Source organism: Lampetra planeri, chromosome 10 (assembly GCF_965212315.1).
Source record: "Lampetra planeri chromosome 10, kcLamPlan1.2.h2, whole genome shotgun sequence".
Lineage (NCBI taxonomy): Eukaryota > Metazoa > Chordata > Hyperoartia > Petromyzontiformes > Petromyzontidae > Lampetra > Lampetra planeri.
In genome coordinates this window covers 15,299,938-15,321,135 of record NC_136116.1, presented here as the reverse complement: position 1 = coordinate 15,321,135, position 21,198 = coordinate 15,299,938, and the positions used below count along the sequence as shown (strand labels likewise).

At 52.4% G+C, this 21,198-nt stretch overlaps 2 protein-coding genes across 7 annotated transcripts in view; one reads left to right on the top strand and one right to left on the bottom strand.

Moving 5' to 3' along the window:
- Positions 1-748: 748 nt before the first annotated feature.
- On the bottom strand, positions 749-13,776 carry LOC144721085 (uncharacterized). The gene is made up of 2 exons (XM_078598436.1): positions 10,342-13,776; positions 749-2,359 (listed from the first exon to the last, which is right to left on the bottom strand). Exons 1-2 carry the CDS (start codon positions 10,362-10,364, stop codon positions 1,021-1,023), a joined length of 1,362 nt encoding a protein of 453 aa, XP_078454562.1. The 5' UTR covers positions 10,365-13,776; the 3' UTR covers positions 749-1,020.
- The window catches only part of LOC144721082 (P2X purinoceptor 5-like), a 20,336-nt gene continuing 12,547 nt past the window's right edge, over positions 13,410-21,198 (top strand). For 2 of the 6 annotated variants that reach the window (XM_078598431.1, XM_078598427.1), the window contains exons 1-2: positions 13,412-13,659; positions 17,505-18,183. In XM_078598431.1, the coding sequence (XP_078454557.1) occupies positions 13,517-13,659; positions 17,505-18,183 (822 nt within the window). In that variant the 5' untranslated portion in view covers positions 13,412-13,516. Of the gene's footprint in view, positions 13,660-16,913; positions 17,009-17,504; positions 18,184-21,198 lie in introns of those variants that run through there. The other 4 variants (XM_078598429.1, XM_078598428.1, XM_078598432.1 and 1 more) reach the window with 4 other exon arrangements.

Genomic DNA, 21,198 nt, shown 5'->3' with positions numbered 1-21,198 from the left:
GCATTAATAGCGGTGCAGGGTGGCACAGATGCTTTGCAGGAAGAGCCGGCATCAGACGAGGTGGGGGACGAGGAGGGGGAGCACGTTGCAGGAGCTGTTGCTGCTGCTGCTACTGCGCTCCCAGTCCGGGTGATCGTCAGAGAAGAACTCCAGGACTTCGGTGCTCTGAGCGATGCCCTCACTCGAGATGTCTGTGGTGATGTTTTTCTGAGGTGGAGCCTGAGGCTGTATCCCGGTCTTACGAGTTCTCACCTGGCTAAGAACTCATAACATTGGGGAACAAACAGCATGACACGATTGTTGTTGTTTAATTCAATTGTGACCAAGAATCGTGATAATCAAATCACGGAGGGGGGGGGGGGGTCGCTCTCATTGGTTGAGTGAATGAAGGGGGCGCGTGCGAGATTCCTCGTCCAGCGCTGCCCGGTCTCACTCGTCAGCAAGCGCTTCCTACATTAGGATTCTCTTCGTTTTATGTAATTACAAAACTTACGTTAATAACTAGCTTCAGTAACTTATGCTCACTGAACACAAGCTACTCTATTACTGGCTCGGGGCCGTCGTATGGCTATTAATCAGCAATAGCAAACAGATGCCAAAACTTACACACTGCAGCTACCACTGCCGGATTTAGAGAGTTCATACACATCCGTGACAGCGATGAATGTCTGAAATTGAATGCATTATTGTCCTCCTACAGAAACCTGGATAATGTCAACTTTCATAAAAAAAAATCTCGACAAGTGGAAAATGTGCGATTTATTTATTTATTTTACACCGTATCCTTTTGCAGTCTTCACAATTTCCAAAACGTTATAAAACATAGAAAAAATAATCCACAAATTTCAGGATGTTACTCGCATTATCCGAATGCAGCAGACACGAGAAGGTGTGGAGAAGGGAGATCACATTTTAAAACGCGATGTTTGAACGCGTGCACCTACGTGCCCTGGAGTGATACAAGGCAGCACCAAGAGTTAAACTTTATTGGTTTTATATCACAAAAAAATCACTTAATAATTAACGGAGAAGCCCCACTTTGTGCAACACGGAATTCACGTTGCTCACGAGAGCAGCCTTGTACTTCCACATCACGGGGTCTATGATGAGATCCCGTTTATTGATATTCGGCCTCTCAGGCGATCGATAGTGGTGCAGCTTGGCAAGTGAACTCGAGACCAACGCTCTTTTGCCAAAGGTAGACACCACGTGATGCACCGACGTCTCGACAACCTGCCTCGGATTCAGAATCATCTTGGTCGGGTTGAATACAAAGAACGGGTTTGGTTCACGGCGAACTTGCGTCAGAATGTTACGGCCAGGGATCCCCTTCCATCTGTCAAACACACGGCCAAAGTCGTCCACCACCGTGTAGGGGAAGACGTGGTTGTTAAACCTGTAGACATCGGCGTCGTAGATCCCGTTGAGGTGCATCATGAGGCAAGCCCAACTGGCGCAATCCACTGGAATTATAATCTCGTCGACGTCGTTCATCACGAGGTAGCGTGTGTCGTACATGTGCCGGTAGAGGCAGTCGTTGAGGGCGGCTGTTTGTCCGTAGTAATGCACGTCGCCCGGGTGAGTTGGGTACGTCCACCCCGTGGACGGCGTGAGGTGCCGATCTATTGGCCAGGGGATCACCTCGAGCAGACCAGTGGCCGCGTAGTGGGCCAGCACCCGGCCCAACTCGGCGCCGCAGCTGCTGTTGTAGATGGTGACGCGTCCCGCTCCCAGCAGCCGGTACATCTCCATGGCCTGCGTGAACTGCAGCACGTTGTTGTAGCCTCCGAACAGGGTGGAGATGCAGACGCCAAAGTCGTGGGTGAAGCTGTCCTCTGGTTGTGGTGGGGCTGCGTTTTGAATGTTTGCGACGAAGCACAGCCCATCGGATCGTTCCGTGGGCACAAGTGCCACTTTGTCCGGCTTGGCGCACGGGCTATCGTGCAAGGAGCACAAGATATGAGCTCCGGCCCAAGGAAAGCCGAAGTGATCATGAAACAAATTTACTTCGGCTGGGGAAGCCACCACGAAAAGTCCATTGCGGCATGCAAAGTAGCAGTGGAGCTCAAGGGGGGGAGATCTCTTCACTATGGCCAGGACGCGCACTGATCCCGGTTCCAGGCGCGAGTCTAAATACGCCGACACGACCAGGGCGTTCCCGTTCGGAATCGGTTGCAATATTTCCGTTTGCGAAAGACACCGGGAGGATTCCACTGTGACGTTCAATCTCTGCTTTCTCCGCAGCTCGACAAATATCCGCGAGGTGCTGCGAAGATTGAGCAGTAAACACACGAGCACGAAAAGCGACAAAACCACCAAAACCTTCCATTTCACGTGACCACAAACGGCAGAGTTCAACCTGCAGCGCACACGAGAAATTGATGAATTGGTTAGGTTCACAAATGCAATTCACTATTTTATTACATACAACACCTACATGTGTTATGTTTCAAGACGTGTGTGGCTTACAAAGTTGTGGGTTAACAGACGATGTGAGTGAAAATGACCAAACGTATAATACAACGGAAATAAGTAGACAATGTATCATTCAATGGGCCATGAGATGACTTTAAGGCGCTGAGACGTACCACCATCATCATCACCACCTCTTTGGCGAGGGCTAGCAGGGTTACATCAAGAACAATACAAAACCATGGTATTTCAAAACATTTTAATTCAACAAATATAAACTAAATATGGCAATGAATACGGTACGAATATGGGTGCGTGAAAAGATAAATTCAACTTACATTTGGAAATAAATGGAAAAAAAACCCAGCGCGATGTTCCATGGCAACGCTTAATGGATGTCGCGTTGAACAACAATACCTGGCATCATTTGTTTTGCAAGCTCGACTGCTGATGAGACCCATATCGTGTTTTATCTCCTTCTTTTTTTTAATCTATTATGTTAGGTTAAGCATGCACTTTGCATGAAATTGCAAATTGTCTATTTTAACACAAACAATTGAGCATGTTTAATCGATGTTAGTGAATCAGTGAAGATATTGTCACGTGTCCAGTGCTTAAGCTCCACGTATCGTGGGTGACATCAGCACTCACCACCACACCACACCACCACCACTCACCACCACACCACTCACCACCACACCACCACCACTCACCTCCACACCACCACCACCACTCACCACCACACCACCACCACTCACGACCACACCACCACCACTCACCTCCACACCACCACCACCACTCACCACCACACCACCACCACCACTCACCACCTCACCACACCACCAACACTCACCACACAACCACCACTCACCACCACACCACCACCACTCACCACCACACCACCACCACTCACCTTCACACCACCACCACCACTCACCACACCACACCACCACCACTCGCCACCACACCACCACCACCACCACTCACCACCACACCACCACCACTCACCACCACACCACTACCACTCACCACCACACCACCACCACTCACCACCACACCACCACCACTCACCACCACACCACCACACCACCACCACTCACCTTCACACCACCACCACCACTCACCACTACACCACCACCACCACTCACCACCACACCACCACCACTCACCACCACACCACCACTCACCACCACACAACCACACCACCACTCACCTTCACACCACCACTCACCACCACACCACCACCACCACTCACCACCACACCACCACACCACCACTCACCACCACACCACCACCACACCACTCACCACCACTCACCACCACCCACCACAACCACTCACCTCCACACCACGGAGAGGTTAGTAATTGACTGGTAACTGGCAGGGTTCTCAGTATCTATTTTTGATTTCTTAAGATGTGCTGGTGAAACATGTTCTATTGTAAAGGACAGTGAGAAATATCCAGCTGACAATGAAGCGCTGGCGATGGAGTGTCACCGCAGTAGCGAGTCCAGTGCAGGAGCGTTTGTTTTCAAGGAGGCCCAGGAAGTGATCGATATGGGGTTGGAATGTAAGTTTTGAATCAATTAGTAATCCCAAGTATTTGAAGCACCCCGTTCGTTCAATGGTGTTGTTTCTGACATCTATAATAGGTGAAGAGAAAGAAACTGGGTTTTTGTTTGAGGAAGAGACCATGTTCTCCATATTTTTAGGATTAAGGATCATTTTATTGATCACAGTTAATATTGAATTATATCAAAATCGTGTTGGCAAAGAGATGTAATTATGAGTGATTTAACTTTAGTCCAAGATTGTTTATATATAATGAGAACAGAATTGGAGGAGGGTAAGGGAAGGCAAGGAAGGGTGATGATAGGAAAAGGGAGTGGCGAGGTTTGGAAATGGAAGGAGGAGGATGGTTTAGGTTATAAGGACGAGGTCAGGAACTAGTAGTGGGATACACTCTTGAAAATAGATACGTCTTAAGGGAGGAAAGAAACTGGTTAGTGAAGTCACCTGTTTAAAGTGGCGTGGGAGTTTATTCCAATGGCGGGGAGGCAGAAGAGTCACGGAGCGGAACGTGACTGAGCACAGGGAGGGGGTGGTGAGGGATGATGGAGATTGTGAACGCAGGGGCCGAGTTGGAGCGCAACAATCAATAAGGGAAGCGAGATCGGGCGGCGCAGAGCCATGGAGCGATTTGCGAACGAGGGTGAGGATTTTGAATAAAGAGCGGCAGTTGACGGGCAGCCAATGGAGAGCAGAGGATTGGGGGCCGAAGCTTTTTCAATTTGCTGCAGTGGAGTGAAAGCGTCGGCAGGAAGACCACGAAGAAGAAGAGAACGACAGGAATCGAGACGAGAAGAGACGAGGGGGAGCATGAGGGGAAGGAGGAGGGACATTTTAGCATCGGAAATTGAGATGAGGGGGCATGTTTTCCCAGGAATGTCTATCCTTAACGCTCGTGACGTCACTCCACGTCGACCAGCCCCCCTCATTAATATTCATGAGCAGGTGACGTCCTCCAAATAGACCCCCCCCCATTATTATTAGCTACTATAATGAGCCAAGAATGTCTGTGTGCAACGCTCGTGACGTCACTCCACGTCGACCAGCCCCCCTCATTAATATTCATGAGCAGGTGACGTCCTCCAAATAGACCCCCCCCCCCCATTATTATTAGCTACTATAATGAGCCAAGAATGTCTGTGTGCAACGCTCGTGACGTCACTCCACGTCGACCAGCCCCCCTCATTAATATTCATGAGCAGGTGACGTCCTCCAAATAGACCCCCCCCCATTATTATTAGCTACTATAATGAGCCAAGAATGTCTGTGTGCAACGCTCGTGACGTCACTCCACGTCGACCAGCCCCCCTCATTAATATTCATGAGTTGCATTTGTGGTGATGGCTACATTGGAGAAACGAAACGTCATGTTTCTGATCGTGTCCGCGAGCACAAGTCACATCTGAAACACGGCAGAACTGATTCTTCGCCCGTTGCCGATCATTGCTACAACTCGGTGGGCTCTCATGAAATTGTCTTTTCCGAGACCAAGGTTCTCTGCAAACCTCCCGGCTACCATCAAAGGTTTGTACACGAAGCCATACAAATATACAAACACAGACATAATTTCAACCGTGATGACGGTTACAAACTGAGTAATCATTGGAAAGATGTGATTAACCATGCAAAAAAGATTTAACTACACTTATTTGCCAACCTTATTTGACAGACAACCATCACAGTTTTACCATGTCTAGTGGTGGTCTCCCTGTTACAGGTTGAGTCACAAACCGCACCTCTCCATAACAAAGGTTCAGCCTTTGTTATGCAGTCTATTCTTAGTCTTAAGCCTCACCTTACCATATTAATAAAAGTATGCGGCCCTTGCCCCACCACCTTCTCCAACCATTATATAAACGGAGTGGTAGCTTCTGCAATCTCTCATTTACTTGATACAGCTGTCGTGGCTGTGACGGTACCACCTGAAGACGGAAGCTTGTGTTGCCTCCGAAACGTCGTGATTTTTATTTTATTTTGCTTTTTAATGTTTCTTACCTACGTGACTTTACCGAAAAAACCTAAGAATATGAATCATTGCAGTCACGAAAGCTTCAAATCTAGAATTCATGAGCAGGTTACGTCCTCCACATGCCCCCACCTTATTAATAATCATGAGCAGGTGACGTCCTGCAAATGGTCACCCCCCCTCTCATTAATAATCATTAGCGGGTGACGTCGCTCCACATGGGGGGGCGAGGCGCCTCCTCCCCCCTCCTCTGCGTCAACTCACAACCCTCACTACAAAGGCAGAACCCTCACGTCACGTGATCTCCATCACGCTGTTGGGACATCGAAGTAAAAAGTACGTAATGATGAAAAAGGGATTATAACCTTAAAATTAAACAAGTCTGTATCACCGCGCCCTGACAAATTGCACACGCATTGATGCAATGGATATCACGTCGCGGTCTGCTTTTTGCGTGCAAGTTTCAGATTTACTGCAATACACCCGTCCATGGGCGGGCAAAAGGCTCGTGTTGGTATCAAAGAGGAACCCTCACACACACACAGGTCACAGGGCCAGCGGGGGGCCGGGTGCTGCTGCGAACACACACCACGTGTCCGTGTGGCGGGGTCAACGGTGCGGCCCGGGAGGGAGTCCGGAGGGAGCATCGTGGGCGACCTCGCTGGAGGGGTGGGTGAGTGAGTGAGTGGGTGAGTGGGTGAGTGAGTGAGTGAGTGGGTGGGTGGGTGAGTGAGTGGGTGAGTGAGTGGGTGAGTGGGTGAGTGGGTGAGTGAGTGAGTGGGTGCGTGAGTCAGTGGCTGGGTGAGTGGAGGGGTGAGTGGGTGAGTGAGTGAGTGGGTGAGTGAGTCAGTGGCTGGGTGAGTGGAGGGGTGAGTGGGTGAGTGAGTGAGTGGGTGAGTGAGTCAGTGGCTGGGTGAGTGGAGGGGTGAGTGGGTGAGTGAGTGAGTGAGTGGGTGAGTGAGTCAGTGGCTGGGTGAGTGGGTGAGTGAGTGGGTGAGTGAGTGGGTGGGTGAGTGGGTGAGTCAGTGGCTGGGTGAGTGGAGGGGTGAGTGGGTGAGTGAGTGAGTGGGTGGGTGAGTGAGTGAGTGGGTGGGTGAGTGGGTCAGTGGCTGGGTGAGTGGAGGGGTGAGTGGGTGAGTGAGTGAGTGGGTGGGTGAGTGGGTCAGTGGCTGGGTGAGTGGAGGGGTGAGTGGGTGAGTGAGTGGGTGAGTGAGTCAGTGGCTGGGTGAGTGGGTGAGTGAGTGGGTGAGTGAGTCAGTGGCTGGGTGAGTGGAGGGTGAGTGGGTGAGTGAGTGAGTGGGTGAGTGAGTCAGTGGCTGGGTGAGTGGAGGGGTGAGTGGGTGAGTGAGTGAGTGGGTGAGTGAGTCAGTGGCTGGGTGAGTGGGTGAGTGAGTGGGTGGGTGGGTGAGTGGGTGAGTCAGTGGCTGGGTGAGTGGAGGGGTGAGTGGGTGAGTGAGTGAGTGGGTGGGTGAGTGGGTCAGTGGCTGGGTGAGTGGAGGGGTGAGTGGGTGAGTGAGTGGCTGGGTGAGTGGAGGGGTGAGTGGGTGAGTGGGTGAGTGAGTGGGTGGGTGAGTGGGTCAGTGGTTGAGTGAGTGGAGGGGTGAGTGGGTGAGTGAGTGGGTGAGTGAGTGAGTGAGTGGGTGAGTGAGTCAGTGGCTGGGTGAGTGGAGGGGTGAGTGGGTGAGTGAGTGAGTGAGTGAGTGGGTCAGTGGCTGGGTGAGTGGAGGGGTGAGTGGGTGAGTGGGTGGGTGGGTGAGTGAGTCAGTGGCTGGGTGAGTGGAGGGGTGAGTGGGTGAGTGAGTCAGTGGCTGGGTGAGTGGGTGAGTGAGTGGGTGGGTGAGTGGGTCAGTGGCTGGGTGAGTGGGTGAGTGAGTGGGTGGGTGAGTGGGTCAGTGGCTGGGTGAGTGGAGAGGTGAGTGGGTGAGTGAGTGGGTGGGTGAGTGGGTCAGTAGCTGGGTGAGTGGAGGGGTGAGTGAGTGAGTGAGTGAGTGAGTGTGAGTGGGTCAGTGGCTGGGTGAGTGGAGGAGTGAGTGGGTGAGTGGGTGAGTGAGTGGGTGAGTGGGTCAGTGGCTGGGTGAGTGGTTGAGTGAGTGAAGGGGTGAGCGGGTGAGTGAGTGAGTGGGTGAGTGAGTGAGTAGGTGAGTGGGTGGGTGGATGTTTGAGTGAATGGGTGAGTGAATGGGTGGGTGGGTGAATGGGTGTGTGAGTGGACGAATGAGTGAGTGGGTGAGTTTTTCAGTTTCATTTCAGTTTCATTTATTAGGTATAACCATGTGAGCCATGCGGCTCTTGACTCGGGTGCAACCGCAACAAAAAAAACATGAACAAAGAACATTTTAAAATGACTACGTGCAACAGAAACATCCAGGAAAAAACAGCAGAGTCTTCCAGAAAAACACCGTATTTCAACACTGTGTGCAAAAATCCCAGTGGGATGCAAGTCAAACAATAACAACCAATAGACAATTTAGATAAAAGTTATCATCTAACTCTGTACTACAACAAACAGACATGGCTAAACCAAAACGTTTTCAAAATCACCAAAATAAAGCTATAAAAACAATGTAACAGTGATGATGGGAACTGTGATTAAAAATGAACAATAAACGATCTACACAACATGTACGACCAAACTTTGCAGCCAGAGCTGGCTGCATGAGTCACTCCATAACAGCAGAAGCATCAGTATCATAATTTTTCAATCCACCTTTAAAGATCAGCACACTATACTCAAAACTCAAGATCATGCAGCAGTCATCTGGAATGATACATTTGATTTCAGGCCACTCTGCATAGCAGTGGCAGCTAGGGGTGGACAACTCCTCTAGAGCAGTTTTCAGTGAAGATCTCACAGGTAGTGATCCAAGTTGCAGTTTATTGGCGATAGCATTCCAGACCCTGGGGGCATCAATAGCAAAGTCCCTTCCTCCAGTATTTGTACGGCAATAGGGAATGCGAAGCTGGTAAATGAGCGAAGACCTGAGGTCACATTTGTTCTTCGAAACAGAGAGGAGATCCAGCAGGTAGTCTGCTGATTTTTTGTAAGTACATCGTGAATACATGAAATCTGATGCACAAGCCGTCGATCATTAAGAGAAGTTAAGTTTCACCCAATGTAGAGATCGCAGTGGTGGGTCCTATATGGGCAGTTCAATGCAAATATTAAGTCCGAGTGATAAATTGAGTCAAGCTTCTTAAGTATAGTACTGGGGGCTGAATTGTATACGATGTCTGGGTGAATGGGTGGGTTGGTGAGTGGGTGAGTGGGCGAGTGGGTGGGTGGGTGAGTGAGTGGGCGAGTGGGTGAGTCGGTGAGTGAGTGGGTGAGTGAATGGATGGGTGAGTGAGTGAGTGAATGGATGGGTGAGTGAATGGATGGGTGAGTGAATGGATGGGTGAGTGGGTGGGTGAGTGGGTGAGTGAATGGATGGGTGAGTGAGTGGGTGGGTGAGTGGGTGAGTGAATGGATGGGTGAGTGAATGGATGGGTGAGTGAATGGGTGGGTGAGTGGGTGAGTGAATGGATGGGTGAGTGAATGGATGAGTGAGTGAATGGGTGGGTGAGTGGGTGAGTGAATGGATGGGTGAGTGAATGGGTGGGTGAGTGGGTGAGTGAATGGATGGGTGAGTGAATGGATGGGTGAGTGAATGGATGGGTGAGTGAATGGGTGGGTGAGTGGGTGAGTGAATGGATGGGTGAGTGAATGGATGGGTGAGTGAATGGATGGGTGAGTGAGTGGGTGGGTGAGTGGGTGAGTGAATGGATGGGTGAGTGAGTGGGTGGGTGAGTGGGTGAGTGAATGGATGAGTGAGTGAAGGGTTGAGTGCTCCTCGAGCACGTGGTTCAGGGCAGAGGAGGCAGTGAAGAGTGCGGCCTTCCCGACAACATTGACCGCCGCAAAAATAATAAACAATAAGAAAAAAAAACGAAGTTTAACGGAGAAGAGAGAAGAGCTGGTAAGAGGAACAAGTAAATATAAAGAAGGGCAGAGAGGGAGAGGGGGGAAGAGAGGGAGAGGGTGGTGAGGGAGGCGGACAGATGTGGAGCAGCCCTGCTGTGAGCGCGGAGCTATTCCCGCAGGCTGCGCCCTCGGCAGGAGCCGAACCGAGGATGTCGGCGTCGGCACGAGAGTCGCTGCGTTCGGAGCGAAAGTAACAAATAGAGAAACATAAAACGAGGAGACGGAGCGAAGAGAAGGAGAGTCGAGTATAGAAAGATAAAAGGTAAATATTAATGTTCAAGTGTTGTAATTCGGGTCTAGAAACAACAGCTGTGTTGTTATGATGATGATGTGCGTGTGTGTGTCTAAGCCAGGAGGAAGCAGGGTCCAAGCGAGGCACTCCGAGTGGAGCCCGCGGTCGCAGTGGCAGCGCTCAGAGAGACGAGGGCTCTCACCGTCTCTTGGCAGTCGGAGTCATGGTGCAAACCTCCTCCGATGTTCAAATGGCTGTGGGCAACTCCTCCTTCTCGTCCTCCCGAGAGACAATTTCCTCTCGCGCGAGTCGGGCGGTGGGGCGGCTTCAGCGACCGCGCCGCACAGATGGCAGCAGCAACTGCCGTGCGCGATGGAGGAGCCGCGGGGCAGTTCGGCAGTACTCGTCGTGAGCGCGTGGCGCCTCCTCCACGCACTGCCGCAAACGCTCGTCTCGGGTCTCGGAGGTGACGGGGCGCGGAGGGTGCGTGCCGGGCTGAGTGGGCGGTGTTGCGGTGAGCGCGCTGCGCTACGAACCCGGCGATTCCCGCCCACGGCCGACAGCAGTCATGATCATCTGACTCGGTCCCGGGCCTCACCTAGGGCGACTCAGCCTCAAATGAGTACCATGGTGCAGTGTGTCGTAAACATCGCCACAAGGGAGACAAAGGTTGGCCGGGCGTGGTGCCGACCACCCACCCCCTCGTGTGCCACAGTGCCGGTCTTCGTAGGTGCTCGCTAACAGCACTTGCCCCAACAGTCTGTTGAGGCTATACGGGGGATCTTTGTCTTTGTGTGATCGCGGTGTTGCAAGCGTGATCGATATGGTCGCCGCAATGCGGAAATACTGCGGGGGTATATATATCGTACAATACCAGATCCACCATAATCGTATCGTTCGATTTTTCTTTTCACGTCTTAAAAAATGACGCCACGACGTCATCATCGTTGCTTGTGATGATCTCGACCAATGGCAGCGTGGGAGAGGCAAGACTCGCAAAGCGCGTCGGGAATTGGTCGCTGACGAATGATTTGTACAATAGACACTCTGACGACGATGATGTACAATAGACACTCTGACGATGATGATGTACAATAGACACTCTGACGATTATGATGTACAATAGACACGCTGACGATGATGATGTACAATAGACACGCTGACGATGATGATGTACAATAGACACGCTGATGATGATGATGTAGTGTGTCAATCTGAACACACTAAGAGTTGGAGGCACATCTTTTATTCCGTTCCATATAGCCACACGGGATATCTGCCCACGGTCCCCACGCCACCCGACCGACGATGCCGAGCACGTGACGACGAGGACGCCGGCAGCACGACGAGTTCCCTTCCCAGAAGACAGCCCCGACTGACGGTCGGAGCCTCCCTTTTATCCTCCCCGGCGTGGCCAGGCTCCGCCCTCGGCCACGGCCCCTTTTGGCTCTCATCAGAAGGTCCCTCACTCTGCCCACGTGACTCACTGGCAGGCCGGGCTGCTGTACCCATAATCCTCTTCTCTCCGAGCTTCCCGTGCTCCGTACTCGAGTGACTCATTCTGTCACGACAGTGGTGTGCAATAGACACTGATGATAATGTACATAGACAAGCTCCTGATAATGTACATAGACAAGCTCCTGATAATGTACAATAAACAAACTCCACTCAGTCATGTTTACAAGGCACGCGCAGCGTTTAAAAAATATATATATATTTTATCGCTTTGCATGATTTGTGAAGATATTTGTCGATTCTTTTTGTTCCAAAATCATGGAGATGTCGAGGCCCTCCAGGGCTGACTTGGTACGAGAGGTGCATCGTCCACCGGACACACGGACGAGCGCATTATTACACGGAGAAGATGATGCAGCATATAAAGTACATCAGCTTCGGAAACTTTTCATTTTGCGGCCACGGTATCATCGAGGAGCGTGTGGAGTTAAGTCCGGTGATCTTTATTCGTGCTGGAGGTGCAGCGACACGCAAACGCATCGCAATGCACGTGGCTGCGAAGGTGGCCGTTCTCGTCCATAGATCCTGGCTGCAGCGCAAGAAACGTGCTGGGATCGAATCCGAATTCTCACCGCACGGATTCTCGGTGATGGCGAGTTGATGGTCTCGGTGACGAGCGACCGCCCAACGCCTCCGCCGTGCACGGACGTTCTCGTGTTCCACTCAAGTCGACTTACTCGAGCCACTCGAGGAATGGACGATGTGGGCTGTGGATTCGTCCGCGTTCCAGGGCACTCAGTCGGCGCCGTTGAGGAGCTGGATTTGAATCCGGGTCTGAGCCGTCCGTGGTTGAACCGCGGGAGTTGACGGCCGCAGCCCGCTCGGGTCGCCCCGTTCGTGCACGCGCGGCCCCCTGGCGAACCCACTGCTGGATGAATGCGTCCATCGTCGCAATGATTTGACCAAATTTCACCACGCTGGTCAATATGGATTGGTGAAGGAGGGAGCGTCAACAGTGCAGTAGAATGGATTGTTATCTCATTTTACGTTGACACGGAGAGAGCCTTAACTCCAGGCGCTTTACATGAATGAGAGTGATTTAGATAGTGTTGGTGTACGGTGCTTTTTCTGCAATATTTTGTTGTCTTTTCTGTTTGCACATAGTCACTTTAAGATGTTTTCTTGTTCATGTTTTTGTTTTTTGTTTGTTGCGGTTGCACCTGATTCAAGAGCCGAATGGCTCACAGGGCTACACCTAATAAATGACCTTGAACTTGAGCAACGGCGCGCAATGGCCGAGAAATCGAGTGACCATCAGAGAAGGCACGTGGGGGTTGTGCCATCAGAGGCGAGAGTTTCCCGTGCTCTGGTTTGCTCCCACCATTGTGACCGAAAAGACGGCTGGGCCAGTGCGTGTAGTACGCAGGGCTACGTGGGGAGCGGTGGCGCAGTGGTTAGCGCACCGCGCCACGAACACGGCCACCCGAGTTCACGGCCAACGCCAGTGACGAAAATTTGAATCGGTCCTGGGCCTCCCCGAAGTCGACTCAGTCTCAAATAAGTACTGTACCTGCTTCGATGTGTAAACATCGCCACTCGGGAGACAAAGACGGCCGGGCTTGGTGCTTGCCAAAACCCCCCTCGTGCACCGTGCCGGCCTTCATAGGTGCTCACTTAGAGCACTTGACCCAACATTTTGTGGAGGCCATACGGGATATCTTTGTCTTTGCCTTAGCAGGGAGCATCTCTGCCGCAGCAGCGAGGAGGAGGGAGGAGTTGAGGCTCGAGCAAAGCGCAGCGCAATAACGCAGCCGCAACATCACCACCACCACCATCACCACCACCACCATCACCACCATCACCACCACCATCTCTGTGTCTCTCTCTGTCTCTCACGGCGTGCGCGGTTCGGGCCGTGCAGCATGGAGGAGCACGCGTGGACGGCCAGGAGCCTCCTCTGCAGCTTCTTCGACTACAAGACGGAGAAGCTCGTGATCGCGCACAACCGCGCCGTGGGCGTGCTGCTCCGGGCCATACAGCTCGCGGTTCTCGCCTACCTCATTGGGTGAGGAGGCGCGCCATGGCAGATCCAGAAAGACGAGAAACCGAGCTGCGCGCCGCAGCCAGCAATGGAAGGGCGGCCCGCGCGTGGCGTGCGCCGGGCGTGGTGCGGCGAGCAGCTGCGTTGTCGAGTAGAACCCCCCCACCCCACCCCAATATCCCCCGGGGCAGGATTAGCAGGCCACGCATCGCGTGCAAGAGCCGCCGCCGCCGCAGCCGCTGCTGCTGCTGCTGTAGCGGCTCGCTGGCTCGCTGGCGCTGCGCAGGCACGAGGACCTGCACAGCGTCAGTGACACGCTGCGCGCCGAGGTGTCGTAGCCGTCCATGCTGCGCGGCGAGCCACGGAATCTTGACTCGAAGCTTTCGTGACTGCAGGAATTCGTATTCTTTGGGTCTTTCGGTAAAGTCACGTAGGTAGGTTCAAAGAAAATAAGAATTTTTTTTTACAAAAAACTACGACGTTTCATCCTCCTCGTGGTGACGAAACGTCGTCGTTTTGTGTTAATTTTTGGACGTGACTTTACCGAAAAACCAAAAGAATATCAGCCATGAAATGTCTTCAACGATTTTCAAATGTATGCAGGTGAATCTGGCGATAGTCTCAAACGTGTCACCCAGGTGAAAACGCCTTCTTGTGTGCTGTCCGTGCAAGTGGCAATACGATAATGACGTCACACTACTGACGTCACACTACTGACGTCACAATACTGACGTCACACTACAGACTTCACACTACTGACGTCACAATGCAATACTGACGTCACAATACAATAGCACTGCAACTAAAGTGAAGCCGCTTCAGCACAAGAGATATTTAATCTCCGTCAGGGGAGTTTACTGCAATGCCACAACGAAACTCGGCTTCGTGAGCCGCCTTCCTCAGCAACAGCAGCGCCGATGCCGTCCGCGGCTTCACCGACCTGCGACTATCCTGGTGAGTCACGGGACAGCCGCGAATCCACACGGATTTTTGCGTTTAAATGAAGAGCGCCGATTGAGCAAACAGGGGAGCTGAAGCCTCCACCGCGACCGCACGGCGGCAAAGTGGCACCCTCGTGTTGAAACCTGCAATTGTTGACAGAATGGCAAATCTGTGATTGTTATTAATTGCGGAGCCGCCTTTTCATGTGATGCTATTACAGCAACCGCCTTGTGGAAGGCGGTGCGCCTTCAGTTGTGACACCTATCGCACTCAACACATCCGTCGCGTGAACACTGCATTATATAAATATATCCCTGCAGCTTAGTCCAGGCACAAGGCTTAAACCAATTTGTTTTCGTGTTGCAACACCACGTGGCTCGAAGGCAAAGTTGTTCTTTGTACGAATTTTCCACGTGTAGTAACAAGAGCTTACAGTGGATATGATGCGTGGATAAGCACACACTGCCGTGTCGCAACGCAGAGGCAGAGACACACACACACACACCACCCATTGGCGCGGGGTGGCCGTGCGTGCCGATTGTTGTGACAACTCGAGCCAAGTTGGCCGCGTGTGGCCCAATAACCCGAATCTGTTCATCGTCGGATTGACACATCGCGTGCCAGTAACGAACAGCAAACACAAATAATAAACAACAATACGTCAGAGTCGTCGTACGTGGCTGGGTTGCTTGGAGGCTGATGCTCGGTCAGAAGGCGGTGTGTGGATTAAATATGCCTCTGAAGGATTGTGTTCTTGCGCGTGCCCTACGTCGTCAGCGAGGATCGATTCAACGCTCGGGCGAAGGTCTCCCCCGAGCCGGTGCCATCTCGCGATCCGGCACGCGGTGTCATCAATACTCATCATCAATACTCACTCATCAATACTCATCAATACTCTTCAATAATCCACCCACCACGTGGCTGCCACTCCATCGTGTTCTTGACGGCCGCCGTGCGTCTCGCGCCGTCTCGGCGTGTTTCTCCGTCTCTCGGTGCAACTCCGAGCACGAGTCTCTCTCGCCACGGCTATTTGTGCACCGTTCATATGTTAGGAATTTATTTTCATTAACCACATCGGTAATAGCAGGTGGTACCCACTCATTCGACTCTTTTTCTTCTTTGTACGCATTGCTCTGTTACCTTTCCTTGATCAAGTTAATCTCTACAAAACCACTCCATCCTCCTCCTCCTCCAGTCTGCCCCCTTAGTTCGTAATTTCTGATTCCGGTCGGCCTTCAACGATGGCACGGCGCGCACCTTCCGCTGTTTCCCAGTTGTGCCGCTCACACAGAGATCTCGAGTTCCTTGGCGCTGCGTGCGACTTGGCCTCAGGCCGGGTCACCTGGTCGCTTGTTGGCGTGTTTCCTTGGGTATTGATGTCATCATCTTGCCAGTGTGGCTGTTACGTTTTTTGTAAACGGGTTATTATTTACGTGCTCGTTTGTGACCTCGGCCTTGGTTTGTTGAGAACTCCGGCTGCCCGTATCAACTTTTGCTTCACTTGAGTGCCGTTTCATAGTAAAGAGCGACACGTCAACGCTGCTGCTGTGTGAAGAGCGCCTTGGAAGAATCACAAAGCAGGGAACGACTCAAACTGCCTGACCGAGTGTGGCCGCTCTCGGGGCACCGAGAGCCGTGACCTCTCTGCGTGATGCAGCTGCCATCGCCCCCGACATGTCACTTGGTATCATCTACACGCTGGACAGCTTTGCTTTGAAGGCGTCCTCACCCTGGTTGTTGGTGTTGTTGTTGTTGTTGGAGAAGAATGCGTTCGAGTGGCGGGCGGGGGGGTAAAGAAGCGATGCCGCAGATTGCTCGGCAAACTCCGAGTGTAGAGTATAAACAGGCAGCACCAGTCGCCGTGGGGACGCAGGAGCCGAGGAGGCGTCACTGTGCGCCACGCCGCCTTGTTTGACAAGTTTACTAATCGTACAACAAAGGGGATTTTTCAGTTTAAAAAAAAAAATCAAAGTTTCAAACCCTCACTGGGTAGCGAACCGGGACTGCTGCTCGCGTTCCAAGCATCCCCGTCCTCTCCCTCCCTCCCTCCCTCCCTCCCTCCCTCCCTCCCTCCCTCCCTCCCTCCCTCCCTCCCTCCCTCCCTCCCTCCCTCCCTCCCTCCCTCCCTCCCTCCCTCCCTCCCTCCCTCCCTCTCGTGCCGTCGCCTCTCGCCGGCAGCGCGCCTCGACTCGCGCGCTGCGCTTACAACTCCACGTGTCGACCTGCAGAGACCATCCACACGTCCAGAGGCTGCTCTGCCCACTGTCCACCAAGACAAAGATCCCCCGCATAGCCTCAACGGACTGTTGGGACAAGTGCTGTTAGCAGGTAGCACCTATGAAACCCGCCACGGCACACGAGGGGATCGGTGGCGAGTACCACGCCCGGCCGCCTTTGTCTCCCCAGTGGCGATGTTTACACACCGCACCAGGTACTCATTTGAGGTTGAGTCGACCTAAGAGAGGCCCAGGACCGATTCATCGCCCGTGGCCTCCGGTTGCACACTCGTCCCCTGCTCTCGCCCAACACTGAGTGAGGTCTCTGTGGAGGCTCTCCACCGTCGTCACCGCGAGCGCATGTCGCATCACATCAGCTCCCTTGATGGATTTCGACGTTTTTGAGATTAACTCGTTAGCCAAGTGCCGTTCGCGTCGTGCGATATACGATTGAGTTCGCTGTCATATTGTACGTTGTAGGGCGTTCTAGTCCTGGGTAATACAATGAACACAGTACAGTAGAGGCTAACTCAATCGTGGATATGTGGGATGATGGAATACTATTCTTGTGATCTCGAGCTTGCTCCGGGAGTAATCGCAGCCCTGCGATGTTTTGTTGAAATTTACCGCAACACGATTTCACTCCAGCTGACGTCCTCTGCCCGCTTCTGTGCCCACCCCCCGCGCGCTGTCCGTCCCCCGCCTCCCAAGTTGGGTGTTCGTGACCAAGAAAGCGTATCAGGAGACCGATACCGGCATCGAGAGCTCCGTTATCACCAAGGTGAAAGGAGCCGCCGCCCTGCTGGGTGGCGACGTCGCTGCGGCGCGGCCGTCACCGGCGCGCCCCCCACGACTCCACGCGCGCCCCGACTCCAGTGTCCCCCGCGGGCCGGGGGCCGGGCGGCCAGAGCCCGACACGGCACGGCCAACTCAAGCGCCCCGACCGCGAGCCGCGGAGGGCAACTCCGACGCAACAGAGCAGCAGCTGCAGCAGCAGCAGCTGCAGCAGCAGCAGCAGCAGCAGCCAGATAGGCGGTTCCTGCCAGAGGAACTTTTGAAAATCCGCCAACAGTCGGAGACTCAAGGGAAGGGAGCTGAGCCGGACTCCGCATCTCTGCGACCTGCTTCACGGGGCAATGCGCCGCTCCGAGCGGGTGCAGAAATGAAAGAGTCAAAGGTGAAATTCCGAGATCGGCAAACCGATGCCCGTCGTCTTGAGCCCAAGGAGGGGAAGTTAACGCAAGGCTCAGATGCCGCGTCGCCTGGCGAGTTGGTGTCTGAGCTTCAGCCCGACATGACACGAGACCAACCCAGCGTCCCACTTACAAGTGATGCATTACACGGAGATGCGCATGTTTGGGATGCCGCTGACTATGTCATACCTCCACAGGTAATGGGTAATTTATTTACATATTTTACAGCCCTTTGCCAATCTACTGCTGGATGAAGGCATCCGCACACCATTTCGGTGATGGGAATCCTGTTGGCCATACTTCACCACGTTGGTCATTGTGGTTGAGGAAGGGTGGACACGTGACTGGCGCGGTCATTCGCAGCCGATGTCAGTCATGGCTGGGTATCGAACTTAGGTCACTGGGTCCGCAGCGAGCTGTGTGAACCACTGCGCCAGGCTAATGTATCCTCAACTAAAAGAGGTGAGAGCGTTTGTTTATTGATTGGGGACACTCTATACCGGGAACAGTTTCAAAATAAATATCACCATTGGATACCCGGCCCCAGTGAGCCGAGCGTATGGTTTGTGGCAACAATAATCTCGCAGCTGTTCCGGGCAGAGTGTCGCTATCACCTGAGCCCTTTTATTGCGTCAGCCTATCTCCATGGGACAAGCAGAGCAAACGCCGAAGTCCACGATGATATTTGCGGAGCAGATGAGGATGCCAGATTCCGCGTGTGGCTCACGGCACATCCCTCCCGCACGCCTCCTTCTATGTGGTGCAGCGTCTCTTGTTCAACGTGGTGACTCCATTGCTTCTGTTTCACAGCGCAGTTACACACTGCACTCACGTGTATGTGTTCGTCATTAACGCAGTACATACAGCCGAGTATCGGTGAACAAAATGTACACCGACCAAAGCGGCTTTGTGTTCGTCACGTTCTAAACAAGTTCACCCAGTGTTGTATGGCTGGAGCAGTGGCTCAACGGTAAAGCACACGGCCCTATGAGATCCGGCAACCTGAGTTTGATTCCAACTTTCCCAGTCACGGCCGAGATCAGCGGAGTGATGTCTTAACCGGTCCCGAGCGCTCCTGCTTCATGAATCCGCACTGCTGACCAGCGCAGCGAAGTTTGGCCAAACATCGCCTGACGTGGTTGCTGGCTGCCTTCAGCCAGCAGTGGATTGTCAAAGCTACGGCCATTGCTATCTCTAAATACTGTATGATCATTGCTATCTCCAAATATTACATGATCATTGCTATCTCCAAATAGTGTTTGATCATTGCTATCTCTAAATACTGTATGACCATTGCTATCTCCAAATATTACATGATCATTGCTATCTCCAAATAGTGTTTGATCATTGCTATCTCTAAATACTGTATGACCATTGCTATCTCTAAATATAGTTTCAGCCCATGCTAAATGGAGCAAAAATGACTTGTTAGCAACATTATCGCAGGAAACGTTGTCAATTTAACCTCGCAGTTCATTGAATAAATAACCGCAATAGACATTAACACGCATTTAGGCATGTGGTTAGCACACAAAACATTGCTATACAAAATTGTGACCTGAAATACAGGGAATATTCTAATTGCTATGGCGAGGAGTTAATTGAATCAATGTGTAGAATTAAAAGGTGATGAATTTAAGAAAAGAAAAGTAGGTAGGCTGAGAATGCATCTCGTGTCCTAGCGTAGGGCAGAGGCAAAGGCGCAGGCCTGCAATCCCCTGCTCACGCCACTGCTGGCGGAATGCTCTCTACTAGAGGGAGCTCTGGAGGACCCTTATAGAGAGTATTTGGCCTACTCTTCCACGCTGGTGGGAGGACCCACTCTGTACCTCACCACACGGTGCCGACTGATCCATTTACACCGCTCACCACCCCTCCTGCCTCATCTGCTCGCAACTTTGCTGTCATCTTCAACTCCTCCTTCTCCCTCCGTGCCACCACCACCACCACCCGCACTTGCCGCTTTCAGCCCCTGTACAGAATTCAACATTCAATACTCGTCCCGCTGCGAAACTCACTCCCTCGTCTTTACTCAGCTCCTCTCTTCTCCGCCGACGCCTTCCCTCCTCTCCGACAACACTCGCAATACCTCAGCCCGGATCCTTGTGAACGTTCCCCACAATTCCCACATTTCTGCTCATATTTCCCAACCGCCACTGGCTCGCTATCTTAGTCGCTGTTTACATCACTCACTCTGTTGTCTATATATATTCCTCCGCAGGCTTGCCCCACCTTTTCCTCGCTTCTCTCGTCTCTCACTACAGTAAAGTGTCCCATCCTCTCTCACTACAGTAAAGTGTCCCATCCTCTACGCTCGCAGTCTCCGCTGCCCCTCTCTGTGCCTCCTTCGCCCTGCGGCGCCCAGTCGCTCTTTCTCTCACTCTCCTGCTCCCTTCTCGCTCCCCTCCACTGGAACAAACTCCCACTACAGCACACAGAGCAATAACAACAACAACAACAGCCTGAAACAGAACCTCCATCTCTTCTACCCTCGCCCATCATCCTACGACTGCTACTCCCTACCCATCACTACCCCAACCCCTATCACTACCCCAACCCCTATCACTACCCCAACCCCTATCACTACCCCAACCCCTATCACTACCCCAACCCCCATCACTACCCCAACCCCTATCACTACCCCAACCCCCATCACTACCCCAACCCCTATCACTACCCCAACCCCTATCACTACCCCAACCCCTATCACTACATCTACCCCTATCACTAACTGTATCTCAACCCCACCTTAACCTCTCTCGCCTGTTCTCCTGTCACCATAACTACAACACCACCTTGAATAACAATCCCACTCTTTATCTGAACCACTTTCATCGTATGTACAATTTTAGAACTGTTATAGATTAAGATAAAACGCTTTCCCATTGTTTCAACCGCCGTGCCTTGAGATTGAACCGGCGCCCTCTGATTGGTGGGCGACCACGTTGCTTTGACGTCACAACTGGACTGCACCACCCCACGGGGTGTTTGCCTTAAGTGACGGCCACTGGTGGGCAAGGGCGGTATTGCACCTGCGTGGGGCGGTGCGCAAGGGACCATTGTCTTCTTGTGTTCTCAATTGTCTTCATGTGTTCTCCATTGTCTTCTTGTGTGTTCAATTGCCGATTCATAACTGTAGTGGAAACATATCTGAAACAAATATGCACCGTACTAATAAGCGGCTATTCTCACATGGAAACAAAAGTTGCATG

Coding starts and splice junctions, on each gene's coding strand:
- LOC144721085 (XM_078598436.1), bottom strand. CDS start 10,364: ATGACTCCGACTGCCAAGAGACG. Junction 2,360..10,341: donor ACTCCGACTGCCAAGAGACG/GTGAGAGCCCTC, acceptor TGTGCGCTGCAG/GTTGAACTCTGCCGTTTGTG.